General features: G+C 53.1%; 1 protein-coding gene across 1 annotated transcript; it reads right to left on the bottom strand.

Moving 5' to 3' along the window:
- Positions 1-1,660: 1,660 nt before the first annotated feature.
- Positions 1,661-12,643, bottom strand: TFE3 (transcription factor binding to IGHM enhancer 3). The gene is made up of 10 exons (XM_047716176.1): positions 12,278-12,643; positions 9,864-9,977; positions 8,548-8,842; positions 7,680-7,925; positions 7,493-7,597; positions 5,893-6,010; positions 5,468-5,524; positions 5,220-5,295; positions 3,961-4,108; positions 1,661-3,511 (listed from the first exon to the last, which is right to left on the bottom strand). Exons 1-10 carry the CDS (start codon positions 12,391-12,393, stop codon positions 3,068-3,070), a joined length of 1,719 nt encoding a protein of 572 aa, XP_047572132.1. The 5' UTR covers positions 12,394-12,643; the 3' UTR covers positions 1,661-3,067.
- Between the last annotated feature and the right edge of the window lie 4,740 nt (positions 12,644-17,383).

Below are 17,383 nucleotides of genomic sequence, written 5' to 3'. Positions count from 1 at the left end.
CTGCTAAGATGGTCCCTCAGTGGTCCTGACCTACTGATATTCATGGTCTTTTGTAATCCCCTCCCCTGGAGTAACTTGATTCTAACCAAGAAAATGCCTCACCTTTGAGGAGGTGTCACTTCCTGTGATTACATTACAAGAGACTGCAACTTCCGTTTTGCTAGTTGACTCTCTTGCTGGTTTGACAAAGTATACCATCATGCGTGAGCCGCCTCATGGAAGGAAAGGAACACATGTGAAGGACTGGGAGCTTCCCAGCTGATAGCCAGCGAGGAACGGGGGCCCTCAGTTCAGCAGGCTACAAAACTGAGGCCTGCCCAAACTCATGGGAGCTCAGACCAGATCCTTCCTTAGTCCCGCTTTCCAGAGGAGTCCTGGATCCTGCCCAATACCTTCCTTGATAGTATCCTCGGGAAAGCCACTGGAATAGAAGACCCAGCTAAGCCAGCCTGGATTCGTGACCCACAAAATCTGAGAGAATGTGAACATGTGTTGTTTTTAGCCACCAAGATTGTGGTAATTTGCTACACAGGAAGAGATAACAGTTTCCTTACTTGGATCCTAGAACAGAAAAAAAAAATTCGTGGAAAAAACAGTCAAATCCAAATAAAGCCTGAAAGTTGAGTTCCTGGTACCGTGCCAATGTTATTTTCTTAGCATTGATAAATATGCCATGGTTCTATAGGATATTCACATTAGAGGATGCTGGTTGATGGGTCCGGGAACGTCAATGCTTTCGCAGCTCTTCCGTAAGCTCAACTTCCTTCAGAATACAAACTTGGAGAAAAACACTTCTGGGCGTTATGTGTTATGTTCACAAAATGAAAAAGAGAACACGGCAGATTCGAGGAGGAGGAAGTCCAGAAAAGGTTATCAGGGAGCCATCAGTCTGGTGCCAGAGGCTCGGCAACCAGGCCTTAGTGGTCAGTGTGACAGGCCAGAAAGGAGTAGGAAGGGTGGTGGTCACAATCTGCTGGGGGAGATGCAAGGCCAGGCCTGATGCTCATCCTGGGAGTCAGAGTCTGGTGGAGGAGTTCCAAAATATTTTTTCCCCAACTTTCAAGAAGAGTATTTGTGTTTGTTTACCTCCATTTAAATCCCCCCCAAATGTCAACATTTGTCCCCAAACGGAACTGCTTTCCTGTCCCTCCACCCTTATGGTTTTTGTTTGTGCCCTTTGGACCATCTGGCAGACCTCTACCGCTTGCCAGGAGTTATCCTCATACGCTTCCTTATCGGTTTCCAAAAGTGAGCCTGCAAGAAAATCTTTGCTCCCTCTGCCCTCAGTGATGACATGCTTCACAGCAGATCTCTCGCTCTCCTAACTTCACCATTTAGCTCTTCAACCATCTACCAACTGTGTATCTTCAGAGAGTTAAACTCTAGTTCTCAGCTTCTTCCAACATGGAATGGGACTAAGAAGCGGCACTTTCTTCATAATTAGTCCTTGGATTAAACAATTAGGGGAAACACTCATAACAGGAGGGTGCCTGGCAGGTAGTTAAGGACTGACTGCTTTTGCTCACAGGTTATTTTCCTCCAGCCCCTCTAAGTTTAGTCCATCCCACATAAATCTGTTTCTTCCAAGAACCTTCTTCCTCCTGGCCAGCCCCGACCATGCTCACTGTACAGTCAAAAGCAAGGATAGGAGACCCTCTGCCAAAGTTAAAAGCGCATCAAACACGCCTAGCATTTATTATTTTAATCATAAACCTACAGACCCCTTAGTACACCCTCCTTGGGGCTTGACCCCAAGGATCTGAAGCTGACAACCTTGGGTGTATGTGGTAGGAAGGGTGGGCATGGGCAGGGAGTGTCTCACAGCTCGGAAATGGGGAGGAGTCCTCCCAAATGGAGAACGGGGTGGATGGAGGCCAGAGATTGGAGGTGACCTAGCTTCTGAGAAATGGAGGGGGAGGGTCAGTAAAAAAAATCAGATAAAACAAAAGAGGCAAACATATGCTTTTGCAACCCTCCCTCCAAGCCTCTGCTTTGGTGGGATAGGCTTCCACTTTTCCCCAGGCTTGGGAACTCCCCAGAAAGGCCCCTTCCTTCATCCTGCTCCTCTACAGACTGCAAGAGTGCTGGGGTGCTGGTTCTGGGAACCTGGACTCAGTACCCCCTAATTCCTATCACCTCCCTAAACTGCCCTTCAAAGTAGGAGGCGGGATTCTACCCAAGAGTGAGGGTCTAGTTCTCCTGATCGAGGTCTGGAATGTCGCCCCACAAGATTTCAAGATCGGCCCTCTTCTCCAAGGGCAAGGTCGGCTCAGAGCCCTCCTGGGTTAGGTCCCATTGGTCCCAGGTTAAGGCTGGGGAGCTAAAGTACCACTCCCCCCGCCCCCCTGCAGCATGGAATGCTCTGATGGGATGTTGCTAAGGGACAAGGTCTGTGATCTCCACATGGCCTGATCTCACGGACTCCTCCATGCCTGAAATACCTGCGCTCCGCTGTGCCTATAGGGAAGGGGCGGGGCCTGGCTCCCGCAAGGCCAGAAGGCCAGGACTGCGCTCCCAGGTGAAGGGCTCTCTTCACGTCTGTTCCTTGGCTGGACAGGGCGGGGCTGAGGGGAAAGGGCAGGGCTTAAACCCCCAGGGTGAGACCTCTATTATTTTGACTCCTCTTCCTTGCCAGGATGGACTAGACTAGTGGTTCCAAGAGAGGGGGTGGGCCAGTATCTTGCTACCTCCTTACCCCAGGGGACCTGGCTAGGAAAGTCCCTAATCAAAGGGGGGCCTAGCTCATCCTGCCTCCTTCCCTCACCTGGGCAAGGGCACGTCCCACGGGGCGGGGGCGAGACTGCAATCTCCAGGGGAACGGCCCGAGGTTACCGCCTTCTCCATGGCTGAAACGCCTCACCGGCTGGTCTGGTGGGAAGGGGGCGGGGCCTCATCTGACTCCTCCTCCTTGCCTGGTTGCAGGGGTGGGACCTCATCACGTCTGCTCTTCCCCCCAACACCTGGGCAGGGCAGTCTCACGGGAGGGTGGGGGGGAAAAGGTGGGGCCTCATCCTGAGGCATCCTCCTTTCCTGGGTGGGGATGTCCCAGGGGAGGGGTGAGGCCTGATCAGGACTCCTCCTCCATGCTGAAGCTGCTGCGGCGACTGCTGGCCTTGGAGACAGCGGGGGAGACCGACGAGAGCAGGGGGTCAGAGGCAGCCCGCAGTGGGGACAGGGCGCCCGACAGTCCCCCCGCCACCCCTTCCTCCTCCTCCTCCATCAGAATGTCCTCCAGCCCCAGGTGGAACGGGTCCCCCAGATCCCCCAGGTGGTCGCTGGGAAAGTGCAGGTCCAGAAGGGCATCCGAGGGTGGCGCTGGGGGCTGCTGATGGGGACCACTCTGGGCAGATCCCCCCGCTGCGTGAAATGCTGCTGTGCCTGGCCTGCCCTCCTCCTCAATGTCCAGCTGCTCTGGCTTGAGGCTGTCAGAGGCTGAAGTTGTGGCCAGGGAGAGCAGCCCCGGGGTGGGAGGTACCGGCAGACCGTGGATCTGTGCCTGCAATTCTAGCTCCTGCGAAAAGTAGAGGGTGGGGGGCGGGATCAGATGGGGTTCATGGTTCCTCAGAGGCAGAGAAGTCTGATGGTGCCAAGGGCAGGCTGTTGCTCACGGGTTGTGTGACTTGAGGCAAGTTTTGCTCAACGTCGCTGGGCCTCAGAGTCCCACTCTGTAAAACGAGTGGAATAACGGTCCCTGCCTCACGGGATCATAGAGAGGGCTACCTTAGCAAATGGAGATAAGGCTCCTGTTGCCGTGGGCTGCACGAGACAAACACCATATACATTAGCCAGTATTCGTCGCTGTTCTCGGTAGAGTTATGATTGCTACTTGTCATCACTGTCGTGTGAGTTGGGGAAGCCCAGGGATCCCCCAAGTAGGCCAGGAAATCCCGGCCTGCTCTTCCTCTGCCTCTGCCTGTAGGGAGCCCCCGTCCCCTCTGCCACGGCCTCCTTGTCCCAAACCTGAATTCGGAGCTGCAGACTGCGGTTGGTCTGTTCCAGCGAACGCTGCCGGCTCTCCAGGTCTTTTGAGCGTTGCTGCTCCTTCTGCAACTTGCGGATGTAATCCACAGAGGCTTTCAGGATGGTGCCCTTGTTCCAGCGCATCTCCCTGTAGGGCCCGACGGGAGAAAAGGAGGCAGTGTTGCGTAGGGGGGCTCTCGGGAGCTGACGGGGCAACTGCACCAGTACAGGCCTAGACCAGGAGTTCAGGGGTGGGGCATACCTCAAGGGTATAGAATGCCCTTCCCAGTTGTTCTGGGGGAAGAGCAGATTCCTGCTCCTAGAACATGGAAAACCACTCCCACCTCAGGGCCTCCAGGCCAGCAGTGCCCTCCACCGTGGACACTCTTCCCCAGACACCCAGATGGCTCCTGCCTCACCGCCAATGTTTGCTTGTCAGTCCAGGCCTGCCCTGTGCCCACCCTCCTCACCCTAAGTTGTAACCCTTGCCAACATTCCCCGATCTTCTATTCTTTTTCTAAAGTCACCTCTATGACCAACATGGGGCTTGAACTCACAAACCTGAGGTCAAGAGTCACACACTGGGGAGCCTGGGTGGCTCAGATGGCTAAGCGTTTGCCTTTGGCTCAGGTCACAATCTTCAGGTCCCTTGCATCGAGTCCCGCATCTGGCTCCCTGCTCAGCAGGGAGTCTGCTTCTCCCTCTCCCCCTGCTTGTGCTCTATCTCTCTCTCTCAAATGAATAAATAAAATCTTAAAAAAAAAAGTCACACACTCTACTGAGCCAGCCAGGCACGCCCCCATCTTCTCTTTATTTTTCTCCACAACACTCCTCGTAGCCACCCAGATTTTATTTATTTATCTTGTTTATGGTCCGTCTGCCTCCACTAAAGTATCAGTTCCAGGAGCTCAGGGATTTTTGTCTGTTTTGTCCCTCTGATATCCTCAAGGCCTAGCACAGTCCCTGACACAAAGCAGCTCGATGCGTCCCTTGAATGAATAATTAGGAAGTACTAAATGAACCCAAAATGAGTGCCTATGTCAGATGGGAACCAGATGAGGCACACGGACTGCAATGTCATGCACTTAAAATTGTAGGTTAGGGGCTACAAGGGGCTATGCCCCTATGCAGGGTCCTGAAAGCTGGATGGACCCGGAGCAGAAATGCCGGGCGCTTCCCACCCAGGAACAGCTTTAGGGGAACAGGGCCCTCATCCCACCTTCTGCCAGCCCAAGGCCCTCCCCCCATCCTAGACTCACGGGTCACTGGACTTTGGGATGAGGGTACCCAGCTCCTTGATCCTGTCGTTAATGTTGAATCGCCGGCGACGCTCGACTTTGGGGGTGGGGTGGGGAGAAGAGTGGGAAAGCTGTCAACAGGCTGAGGAGGGAGGAGGAGCTGGGGATGGGGAGGCTGTTGCAGGGACAGGCCCCCCTCAAGGAAGGCCAGGGTGGGGTGTGAGGCAGGGCTGAAGAGCATGCTGGCAAGGGCACGGGAGCCCACTCACTTAGGTTGTGATTGTCTTTCTTCTGTCGTTCCTTCAAAAGGGCCTTGGCCTCAGTCTCTGGAAGAGAGGTGGGGGCAGCGGGTAGTCAGGACCTCTGGATGTGGGAAAGACAGAGGCAGCACGTACGGCTGCCGCTGCCGGGGGTAGGAGCTGGTGGGTGGAGGCAGGGAAGTGACTTTTTTTTTTTTTTTAAGTGCCACTTTCATGACTTTTTAAAAAAGAGCCCTGGTGACTGGTCATTTGTTAAACCCAAGACAAGAGGAAATGGGGTGAAAGCTAGCCCATAGGCCATGTGGAAGGAGAGGGCAAACAGTCCCTTTCTGTCTGCTTAAGCCCCTTCCCCCAGCATCAGGCCCACCTGGTTGACAAAGGGCTCACCCGGGGGGTCCAGAATGGGCGCCTGGGGCCAAGACCCTGGCCCTTACCAGAGATCTCCCGTTTGATGTTGGGCAGCTCAGCTGGGCAGGAGTTGCTGACAGTGATGGCTGGCGTGGCCACGCCCTGACTACTGTACACATCAAGCAGATTCCCTGACACAGGCAGCTGGGGGCAGGGAGGGCAAAGAGATGATGGCTCGGAGCAGCCCCAGGCTTGGCCCCCTTCTCAGAACCTGGCCCCCACCCTTCCACATGCTCCACAGATGCCCTAACACAAGGACTGGCTGGCTCAACACAGGGACCCTTCCCTCTTGTTCAAGGGAACTTTGCAGGGCGACTCAGTGGGGAGGACAGGATCATGTGGACCCACCCAGCTTGGTCAGAGGACCAGAGTCTGCCGGACCCTTTCCTTGTGCCCCTGAGTGCCCCCAAATACCTCAGCAACCTAGGAGGCCCCTCTCCCCAGCTCTGGGGTTGGCCCTGAGAAGTGCTGGAAAACCACTCCTCCTCAGGTCTTTGTAGGCTACGATGCAACCTTGAAACCTTCCAGCCCGTCAGCCCCTCCTAGCACAACGTTCCAAGTCGGCATTCTTGGAACACTCCAGCTCAATCTTCTCAGACCTTGGGAAATTGTCATGGTAACATTTTATCCAAAATATGGCCTTTCAGAGAGTTCCAGCCCGATCTCTAGCCTTCTGCCGTGGCTGTTGTGTTCCACCACCTTATCATGTACATGGTCATGCACCGAGCTCCTGACTTCTGGTATCTTCCTACGCATTCCAATCTCTCAGGATTTCTTGTCCAACTATTCAACAAGCACTGCTCTTTTATGCCAGCCTTGATTTTTTTGTTCTCTTTCCTTCACCCTCTCCTGGATATACTCCAGGGTAACACACTAAACCCTGAGTAATTAATCCCACCTCTTGATGAGTTATCATCTCTTGAAACCCCTGCTAGTCTGCTGGATCCATGTTAATATAAGGTCCCAGTCCCTAGCTGTGTCCAAATCAATAAAAAGTTCTGATAAGCTGGTGCCATATTTATACATGCTTCTGTCCTTTTGGTGTGTTGGAAGGAAACAAAGCCACAGCCCCCTTGGTATGTCCCAAAGCAACTTATAGAACTCCTGGAATGTTCCAGAACCAGAATTATATAATTTATTGGCACATCCCTTGCTCTAGAGAGTTTTACCCACTCTCCACAAGGATCCAGCCTCTTGGCATGGTTCACTGAAAGAGATGTTGTACTTTCCGATCACCCCGAGGTTCTACCATACCGGGTTTTTAAGACTTTTGATATGTTCCAATCGCTACATGGTCTGGCTATATCCCGATGACCTGAATCTCTTGCTACAAGATTCCCATTCCTCGGTCCCTCCCACACTGCAGCTTGACTGCCTAGGTATGCCTGATTACCTCCCTGGAGTCCCTGCCCTTGTATCTCTCAGAATCCACCAGGACAACCTCTCCACACAGCCTAACACAAGGTACCAGTGCCCTAGTGTGCTCTCTTCTCATCCCCATGGCCTCCTTCACTATCTTCGTACAATCCAAAGTAAGGGTCTTATATACACAGCCAGCCTGGGTGTCGCATTAGGGACAGAGGGATGCGACTAAGCGTCAGCCAGCCTCCTATCTCAGGGCCTCACCGTGCTGGGAAGCTGCAGCCCTGCGGTGCCTCCGGGCAGATAGCTGAGCATCTCATCATTGTAACTGGATTCCAGGCTGATGATCTCATCAATGACATCGTCAATCTGAGGGAAGAAGGGAATGTGGACGAGGGTTAGAGGAAGCTGGATGACGGGGAGTGTGGTAAGGTTGTCTGCAGCTACTGACCTCCTTCTCTGAGCTGGACCCAATGGTGAGGAGCGCCATGGGACTATTGGGGGCGCTGCCTGTGGGGCCAGCAGCATGGGCAGCCTCGGGCGCTGGGAGCGGCTGGGCACCAGCAGCTCCTGGTGGTGGCGTGAGGGCCTGGGAAGCCAGCTTGGGGCCGAGTGTGGTGGACAGGTACTGTTTCACCTGCTGCCGGCGTGCCTGCTGGAGGTGGTAGCGCGTCGGGTTCTCTAGGTGGGTCTGCACCTGCGGGAAGGGGGCAAGGAGGGGTGGAAGGGGACAAGGTAGGATGGGCTGACTCTGTGCCCCAGGCTGATCCTCAGAGGTCACCTGTTTCTAGGCTCAGGCCGGCAAACCCGGCCCAGAATCAGAAACCCCTCCTACCTCCCCCAATACTGGGAAGTCTCCCCCAGAGACCCAAACTCTCTTTCTCAGAAATCCCTCAGTTTCTGGGGGCACCCTGGCACAGGTCCCAAGACTCCCTCTCCAGTCTCTGACATCACCTAGGAGACGTAGAAGCCACACGTGGCTTCCCAAGTCACTCTGATGGCCAAACTCCTAATGTATGACATACACAGGAAACTCTTCCTATGAATTTCTTCCTGGGGTTACTTCATAGGAGGCCCTAGGGCCCACTCGAGGCACTCACAACCTTCCAGGGCACACCCAGACATCCTGTGCCTCCTAATAACCCCTCACAGCTGCACGAGAATGCCTTGGAACCCCTAAATGTAACGGGACACTAACACAGCCTATTTGAACAGTAACTGGGACCTTCCTGAGAGCCCCTAGGACCTTGGCCCAAAAGCCACCACGACCACTCCTCAGTCACCGAGACCCCTCCCAGGGCCTCCGGATGTCACCTTACCTTGAGCACCTCCCTGGGCACCTGAGCAGGGGGAGGACGGCCCAGTGTGTGGCCCCCTGCAGAGACGCCCACAACTGAGATGGCAGGAGAGGCAGGGGCAGGGCTGGGGAAGGAAGAGGCTGCAGCCTGTTCCCGTCGCTCACGCCTCTCCTGCTCCTGGGCCTGGGCCCGCATGAGCTGCTGCCGCAGCAAGACCCGCGATGAAGAAGAGGACGACATGGCAGGGGTCCTGGAGCCCCCTGCAGAAGACGATGCAGAGAGTGGAGCTGGGGTGGCTTGCAGTGATATTGGGAGGCTGTGAAATGGGAAATATGGGGCCATAGGTAAGCTAAAAGTCTCGTCCTGAGCCTAAGGAGTCACCGTGGGAGGAAGCAGATGCTGGAATTAGGCCTGTTTTCTGCTTTCAGGGGCCACAACGTGGAGGGGGACAGCCAGGAAGCACACCTGCTCAGGGCTCTCTGGGTTCACAGTCTGACGGGGGAGACACTGGGACCAGGCCAAGTCCCAGCCCTTAGAGGTCACAGTCTGGTGGGGGGAAGGTTTAGTCTTCCATCCTTATGGTGAAGGCTGGATCTGGGCCTGTTCAAACACTGAGGAGAGATGCCATTGCTAGGCTGTGGGAGGGGGATCCATCCCATTTAAAGGAGAGCAGAAGGATGACAAATGGGGGCCATGGCAGTAGGTTAGGGTACAGAGGGCTCTTAAAGCTCCGTTTGGGGCTGAGGATGCTCAGCTTCTGGTCGTGGGCATCTGGCTACAGGGGCAAGCGCAGGGCCTTCCTCGGCCCCAGCCTGGGCCTCTAGACCCAGGAGCTAGGCAGTCTTGAAAATCTCAGAGATTTCACAATCCTCTCTTCCTGCCCCTCTTCCAGGTCCCCTCCCCTCTCTTAGAGCCCAGGCCGATGACTCAGCACATTTAGACTTCCAAGCTGGGGGAAAGAAGAGACCAGCAGGGGTTTCTCAAGGGCTGGGGGGCGGTGAGTTTGTTGAGTGGGGAAAGGGGTGAGCAGGGATTGTGGGTACAGCTCCGCCCACCTGGCAGCTGGGCACCCGCAGGCCAACCAAGGCTTCCAGCAATATTTGTGTATGAATGGGTGTTCGGGTTGGGAGGAGGGAGGCAGGGGAGGTCTGGTTCAAGCTAATGGAATCCCAGCGTGGCCACCTGCTTTCCTGTGTGACTTACGCTTTCAGGCCCTTAATTTTACCATCTGGAAAATGCACTCTGCCGAAAGGGTTGCCCTGGCACTGAGGGCCTCTGCCTGTCAAGAGGGGATGGAGGGGCCTGAGGAATTGGGAGGGGAGTCAGGGGAGACAGACCTTGAACGTAGGGGTAGGGGCTGGCTTTTCAGCTCGTAGAAGCTGTCCGGATCAAGGACGCTTTCTAATTCGATGTCAGCAACAATCCCAGATTCCGGAAGCAAAGAGTTGAGGCTGAGGGTGGAAGGGAGGGAAAGATGATGGTCAGTGAGTATTTGGAGACCTCACTCCCCTCCAAGAGAGAAAGAAAGAGTGGGGGGTGGGAAGGAGACACACATCAGGGGAGAGGGGAACAGAGCGCAGGCCGCAGAAGAGGCTACTCCTTGGGCACCACCATCGGGAATTCCCAGGTCTTCCTCTCTCCCCACACCCCTCTTCCCTCCCCACTTGCTTTTGCTGTTACCCATAGTCCCTTAGGATTCAAAATAGTAACAGTGCCTGGATCCCAACTCCTCACTCTAACACAATCACGTGTAATAACCTGGGTTGGAGGGAAAAGAGAAGCAAAGAATTTAGGAAGGACAATTCACTTTGCAGGAGTCCTGACCTCTCATTCAGAGTTGTTCCAGCCCCCATACCCCCTCCTGGGGTCCTGGCAGCTGAATGTGAGCCCACGTTGGTCTACACACTTCCAGCACTGTGGGGGCACCCTTCGGCACAACAGCCCATTGTAACACAAACTGAATGCATCACAAAGAACTGGGGTCGATGATTCACTGGACGGAAGGATCCACCATTTTTGCAAATAAGTAGCCCCCCCCCAGCCAGAGTTCAGGGGAAGCCAATACACACCCCAAATACAAAATGGAAATATCAAGGGCTCCCCGCATTCCGGTAATTTGGATTTAAAAGAGGGAGCGCTGGGGTGGGTGATCCGTTTCCGCAAGCATTCTTTTCTTGGCGGGAGGAGCCTGTCCAGCGCTCTCCTGGTTTTTTGTGACCGAACACACACACACACACACACACACACACACACACACACACCCCTCCCCCTAAAACCAACATCCACTGGCACAAAATAAAAAGCTGTACACCCTTTCAACTATTCCCACTATTGTGATGAGCCAGGTTGTTTCGAAGGCGTCAGAAAATGGGCAAGCATTGGGTGCAAAGGCTCTCACTCAGTCCTCCAGGCCAGGGGCAAGACCCTAGCGTGTAGGGAGCATTCACATGCACGTGAATGGATATGCATCCTGAATCGAGTCAAAGACTTAGAATCCTGAAACGCTGTGGGTGACTTCGCTTAACAAGAACTCTCTCCCGGCTCTGAGGATCTGTCTTCTTCCTTCCTTTCCTCACCCTCAGATGGGGACCTAAAACCACCCAGGAAGTCGAGAAGAGGAAGCTTGGGGAGGTGCTGAGCTCAGCACAATCCCAGGAAGAAAGCAGGCAAAGCCCCATCCCTGCTCACACCCATTGCACGAAGTTTGAAGAGATGGGCACTGGGGTGGGCAGGGTGAGGATAGAGTGGGCTGGCGCTTACAAGCCTGCTGATCGAAGTGAGGATGTGAAGAGGCCACAGAGGACCCACCCAGGCAGGGATGGTGAACCTGGCCCTCATTCCAGCTCTAGGGACAGATTTGAGATGATGGATTTCCAGGGTCTGACGGTCTGACTGGCAGGGGGAGAAAAAGAATCCAGGCACGCGCAGAGGGTGAGCCAGGCTGGCTGAGAGGCTAGGATGGTCAGCAGCAGGAACGAGACCCTCCTCTGGGTTCCCAAGTAAGGTCTGAGGCCTTCTCCGAGCTAAGAAGTAGGACCATCTCTGTTGCCTCTGTCTGCCTCACTGTCTCCCATTCAAGCCCCTGTGGGGGGTGTGGGAAGAGGGCTTTTCCACTATCCCTGGGATCTGACCCAGCTGGGTGGGTGGGCAGGGGTAAAGTGATTATTCTGGTCAAGCCTTGACGAATGTTGCTTCTCTTGCTCGCTCACACACACACACACACACACAAAGCTGGTCCCACGTAGCATATTTGAGATACCCCCAAATCCCTCCAGATTCCTGTTATCCCCAAACATAGTCAAGCAACCGGCCACTGGGAATCTTCCAGCTTCCAAGACAGCACTTCTGTCTTCCAGGACCCCTTCTCTGACACTGAGGGGAAAAGTCCCTTCAGATCAGTGCCTTGCCTACAGAGTACCCCCTCAAATTCATTCTCCTCACGCCTAACTCAAGGACCCCAAATTCAGCCCCAGTCCCCCAAGTTCAGTTGCCCCAGACCAGGCTCGGGACCAGTCAAGAGCCCCCCAAATTGAAACCAGGCCTCCCTTAAGGCACTTCCATGACTTCTTTAAGCCTCAGTCCAAGCAGGCCACCGGCGGATTCCTTAGGTACCCTCACAAGACCGGCGCCCCGACGTCCTCCAAGCCTAGGCCGAGGGCCTGCAATCCCAGGCCCGGGATCCTGTTGTCCCCCCCAGATCAGGCCCCCCAGGAACCCCAGTCGGCACTACCGGTCCCAGGCGGCCCCGCACCTGAGCAGCTGGGCCGAGTCGGCTGGCCTGCGCTCCTCCAACAGCACGAACACGGCTCGAGGGCCTTCCGCGCTGGCCTCTACGCCGTCCCGAGCTGGCTCGGCCGCATGAGACATGACGCCCGGCCCCGGGCGAGCCCTGCCAGGCCGGTCGGGCCCCGGCCCGGTCCCCCTAACAAAATAAGAGTCCCCCTCCCCCCGTTCGCCGCCGCCTCCTCCGCTAAGCCATGGAGCGAGCTCTGCGCGGGCGGGCGGCGTCGGGACGATGGGATGGGCCGTGAGTCATCCCCCGCCCTGAACGGACCAACACCCCCCCCTCAACCTAACCCCGGACGACCGCCCTCCTCCCCCTCGTCCTCTTCCCCCTCCTCCCTGGGCTGGGGAAACTCCACAGGAAGTGACCGCACGGAGGATGGACGGCTCGCTGGCCCACCCCCTCTGAGTGAGGCGGCCAATCATCGAGGGGTGGCTCGAGGGCCCGCCCTAAACTACGCCTCCAATACAGAGGGAAAACTCGATTCGGCCGGCCCTCATTCCGAGAAGGACGCATCTAGGCCACGCCCCCAGAGACAGTGGCCAATCAGCGAGACATACTTTGATTAAGCCACGCCCCCTCGCAAGCGATCCCTCCGCAGGATTTTTTTAAGCCGCTCCTTGCGTCCTCTGCGCCTGCGCATCGATGGCCTGTCAGCGCGCAAAGGGTCTCCAGGCCACGCTTCTAGCAGCAGGACCGCGCCCCCTCTTGGCCGATATTTGTAATGACAGCTCCCTAGATCGCGAGGCAACCTCCATCCAGCCGTGCCTCCTCAGCAGAAGCCTTAACTGGGAGGCCTAGGCAGCTAAGTTCCCCGGAGGTGCGAACCAGAAACCCCGCCCTTTCGGTACCCACAAACTAACCGCCCAGCTGGTCTTCCCGGGAGCATTCCGCCTACTCTGTGTCACCTAGAGCAGTTGCTGTACTAGGTCGTTGTACTACATAGTGAGTGCTTAATAAATCCCTGACAGACGAATGAATGAGTGAAAGGATGGAAATCTGGTCCCTTCAGTGAATGACTTCTAGAATAATAAAGATCCGGTTTGGATTTGAGCAAGGGACTGCCCCTCTCCGATCTTCAGCTTTCCTGGCCTGTCAGATGGGGGTCATAATTACCTGTCTGGCAGGATTGTTATGAGGATTAGAGATAAGCTATGAAAAGAGCTAGCAGGTTGTTTGGCATGCAATCGGCTCTCCAAAACTTGATTCACTCATTTGTGCACTGGCTGACAAATATTTATTGAGCTCCTCTGTGTTACAGATACAGGCAAGCTGGCTCACACACAGCAGAGGATGCCCCAGCCATACACAGTCAGCTCAAAGAACACCTGGACCCGCACCCTTCCCTTCCTCCTTCCCAACATCCCAAGACCCTTCCCAGTTGTTGGACCTCAAATAACTTCACTGAGTTCTCATCCGTCTTGCGCGTTACTGTTTTGTCCCAGGACATTGGCTTAGTAAACACGCACATCCCCACATGCTCGCACAACCCCAACCCCATTATCCACATAATAAAGATGACAATTAGCTCCCAAATTAATCTTTTTTTAAAAAAAAAATTATTTCAGAGAGAGAGAGAGAGAGAGGGCACATGCGTGGGGCAGAGGGAGGGGGAGAGAGAGTCTCAGCTGGTCCTGGGGCTTGATCTCAGGAACCTGAGATAACAACCTGAGCCCAAACCAAGAGTCTGGTACTTAATTGACTGTGCCACCCAGGCCCGCCCCCTCCATTAATCTTAAAAAAAAAAAAAATCAACACATTACCAATAAAAATTCCAAAATGGAACTGGTAGACCTGTTGTTAAAGTTCTTATGGTGCCTTAAATATGTAAGAATATCTAATTTGAGGAGCGCCTGTGTGGCTCAGATGCTTAAACTTCTGCCTTCCGCTCCAGTCATGATCCCAGCATACTGGTATGGAGTCTCAGCGGGTAGTCTGTTTCTCCCTCTCCCCCTGCTTATGCTCTCTCTCTCTCTCTCTGTATCTCTCTGTCTCAAATAAATAAATAAAATCCTTTAAATAAATAATATCTAATTTTATGAAAGAGGAAGAAAGGCGGAGGCATAGTCTTAACATATTCAGAGTATATCACAAAGCACTAGTAATTAAAACACTGTGATACGGGAGTTGGAATAGAAAATTAGATCGATGGCATAGGAAAAGTCCAAAAATCGACTTAGGTACTTGTGAGAATTAGTAAATGATATTTTAAGAACGATATTTCAAGTAACTGGGAGGGAGATGGACTAATTTATCTAAATGGGTTGGGGAGAAATGATTATCTTTTGGGAGAGGGATCAGACTCCTAATTTACACAATTCAGAAAAAAATAATTCCATGGGGCACCTGACTGTCTCAGTTGGTGGAGCATGCGACTTCTGATCTCAGGGTTGTGAGTTCGAGCCTCATGTTGGGTGTAGAAGTTACTTAAAACTAAAATCTTTTGGGGGCACCTGGGTGGCTAAGTGTGTTAAAGCCTCTACTTTCAGCTTGGGTCATGATCCCAGGGTCCTGGGATCGAGCCCTGCATCGAGCCCTGCATCGGGCTCTCTGCTTAGCGGTGAGCCTGTTTCCCCCTCTCTCTCTGCCTGCCTCTCTGCCTACTTGTGATCTCTGTCTGTCAAATAAATAAATAAATAATCTTTAAAATAAAACCTAAAATCTTCTTTAAAAAGGGAAAAGAAAAAGGAATTTCAGATTAGTTAAAGACCTAAACATTAAAAAAAAAACTATAAAAAACATCAGAACAGGGTCACCTGTGTGGCTCAGTCTGTTAAGCATCTGCCTTCGCCTCAGGTCATGGTCCCAGGATCCTGGGATCCAGCCCCACGTTGGGCTCCCTGCTCAGGGGGAGTCTCCTTCTCTCTTTGCCTCTGCTCCTCCCCTCGCTTGTGTTCTCTTTCTCTCTCTCAAATAAATAACATCTTTTATTTTTTTATTTATTTTTATTTATTTGTCATAGAGAGAGAAGCGAGAGTGAGCACAGGCAGACAGAGTGGCAGGCAGAGGCAGAGGGAGAAGCAGGCTCGCTGCCAAGCAAGGAGCCCTATGTGGGACTCGATCCCAGGACGCTGGGATCATGACCTGAGCCGAAGGCAGCTGCTTAACCAACTGAGCCACCCAGGCGTCCCAAATAACATCTTTTAAAAAATACCACATCAGAACAGAATATTTTTGGAGAATGTGTTTAAAACCTTGGCAAAAAAAAGCCTTCTTGGGGCACCTGGGTGGCTCAGTGGGTTAAAGCCTCTGCCTTAGGCTCAGGTCATGATCCCAGAGTCCTGGGATTGAGCTCTGCTTCCGGCTCTCTGCTCAGCAGGGAGCCTGCTTTCCCCTTTCTCTCTGCCTGCCTCTCTGCCTACTTGTGATCTCTGTCTGTCAAATGAATAAATAAAATCTTTTTTTTAAAAGGCCTTCTTAAGATAGAAAAGGTAAAGGATACATTTTTAAAGATTTTATTTATTTGAGAGAGAAAGAGAGAGAGATCGCTATGCACAATCAGGGGGAGCAGCGCAAGGAGAGGGAGAAGCAGGCTCCCCATGCAGGGCTGGATCCCAGGACCCTGGGATCATGACCTGAGCCAAAGGCAGAAACTTAACCGACTGAGCCTCTTCCAGGCCCCAAGGCAAAAGATATTTTAAAAATAGCAATAAGCTGGGGGCGCCTGGGTGGCTCAGTTGGTTGAGTGACTGCCTTCAGCTCAGGTCAGGATGCTAGAGTTCCAGGATCAAGCTCCTCAATGCATCAGGCTCCCTGCTCAGCAGGGGGTCTGCTTCTCTCTCTGCCCTTCCTCCCTCAATCTCTGTCTCATTCTCTCTCTCAATAAATGAATAAAATCTTTAAAAGAAAATAGCAATAAGCAACATTAAGTGGTCATTCTTGGTACTTTATCTGCATTAATTCGTTTTAATCCTTACAACAGAACCTCACAGGGGCGCCTGGGTGGCTCAGTGGGTTAAAGCCTCTGCCTTCGGCTCAGGTCATGATCCCGGGGTCCTGGGATCGGGCCCCTCATCGGGCTCTCTGCTCAGCAGGGAGCCTGCTTCCCTTCCTCTCTCTCTGCCTGCCTCTCTGCCTACTTGTGAACTCTGTCTGTCAAATAAATAAATAAAATCCTTAAAAAAAAAAACAAAAACAGAACCTCACAACAGTAAGGTTCCATTTATTATCCCAAAGTCTAGATCAGGAAACCAGGGTACAGCTAGGTTAAGTCATTTGCCCTAGGTCACCCCAATTTATAAAACCTGGAATTAGAACCCAGGCGTTCTTTACCACCCCGCTGCACTGTCTCTCCAGTTTGATCCCATGGAAATATAAAACCGTAGTCCATTGCAAGATGCTACAAAGTTAAAAAAAAAAACAAAAACTTGCAGCTGACTGGGAGAAAAAAAATCTACAGCATAACCCCAGGTTAATTATCCTGTCACACACCCCAGTTCTACAAACACCAGCTTCATACGCAGACCCCAGATATGTCCATGACAAAGGCTTCCCCATCAGCTGCACAATAAACCCATTCTTCATCTCCCTCAGTCTCTCTCTTAATCTCTTGCTCACATCTTTCCAACTTTTTCAACACCGTGCTTTCTCTCTCTCTCTCTCTCTCTCTTTCTCTGGTGCATCTGGGATCTCATTGCAAGGCAACTGTGGAGTGGGATTAACAGAAAATATAGAGGGAAAAGAGAGGGCAATTGGAGGGTGACATTGGGGATGTTTAGAGACAGATGTGAGTGGAGATCAAAGGTGGCTTGGGGCGAGGTAGGGATCTATTACAGGACAGTTTGTACGCAACTAAAGGATCACGTGAAGGGCTTCAGGAGGAATGGGGCTGCTAGCAGCAAGTTTAAGAGTGCAGGCGGGAGCCACTGAAGGGTGAACTGGGAATACCATTGGAGGATTGGAAGGGACTATGGGAAGTTGGTGAGTGATTAGAGACAAAGTCTGGTCTTCTGTAAAGTTATTAAAGACAGAGCTGTTCACTCTCATAGGATGGTGTGGTCAGCTGACTAATGGCTCCCCAAAATACGTCCATGTCTTAATCCCTGGTACCTGTGAATCTTACCTTGTGTGGCA

The sequence above is a fragment of the Lutra lutra genome, chromosome X (assembly GCF_902655055.1).
Source record: "Lutra lutra chromosome X, mLutLut1.2, whole genome shotgun sequence".
In the NCBI taxonomy this organism is placed as follows: Eukaryota; Metazoa; Chordata; class Mammalia; order Carnivora; family Mustelidae; genus Lutra; species Lutra lutra.
The sequence above is the reverse complement of the archived record's forward strand: the minus strand, read 5'-3'. Positions and strand labels throughout refer to the sequence as shown.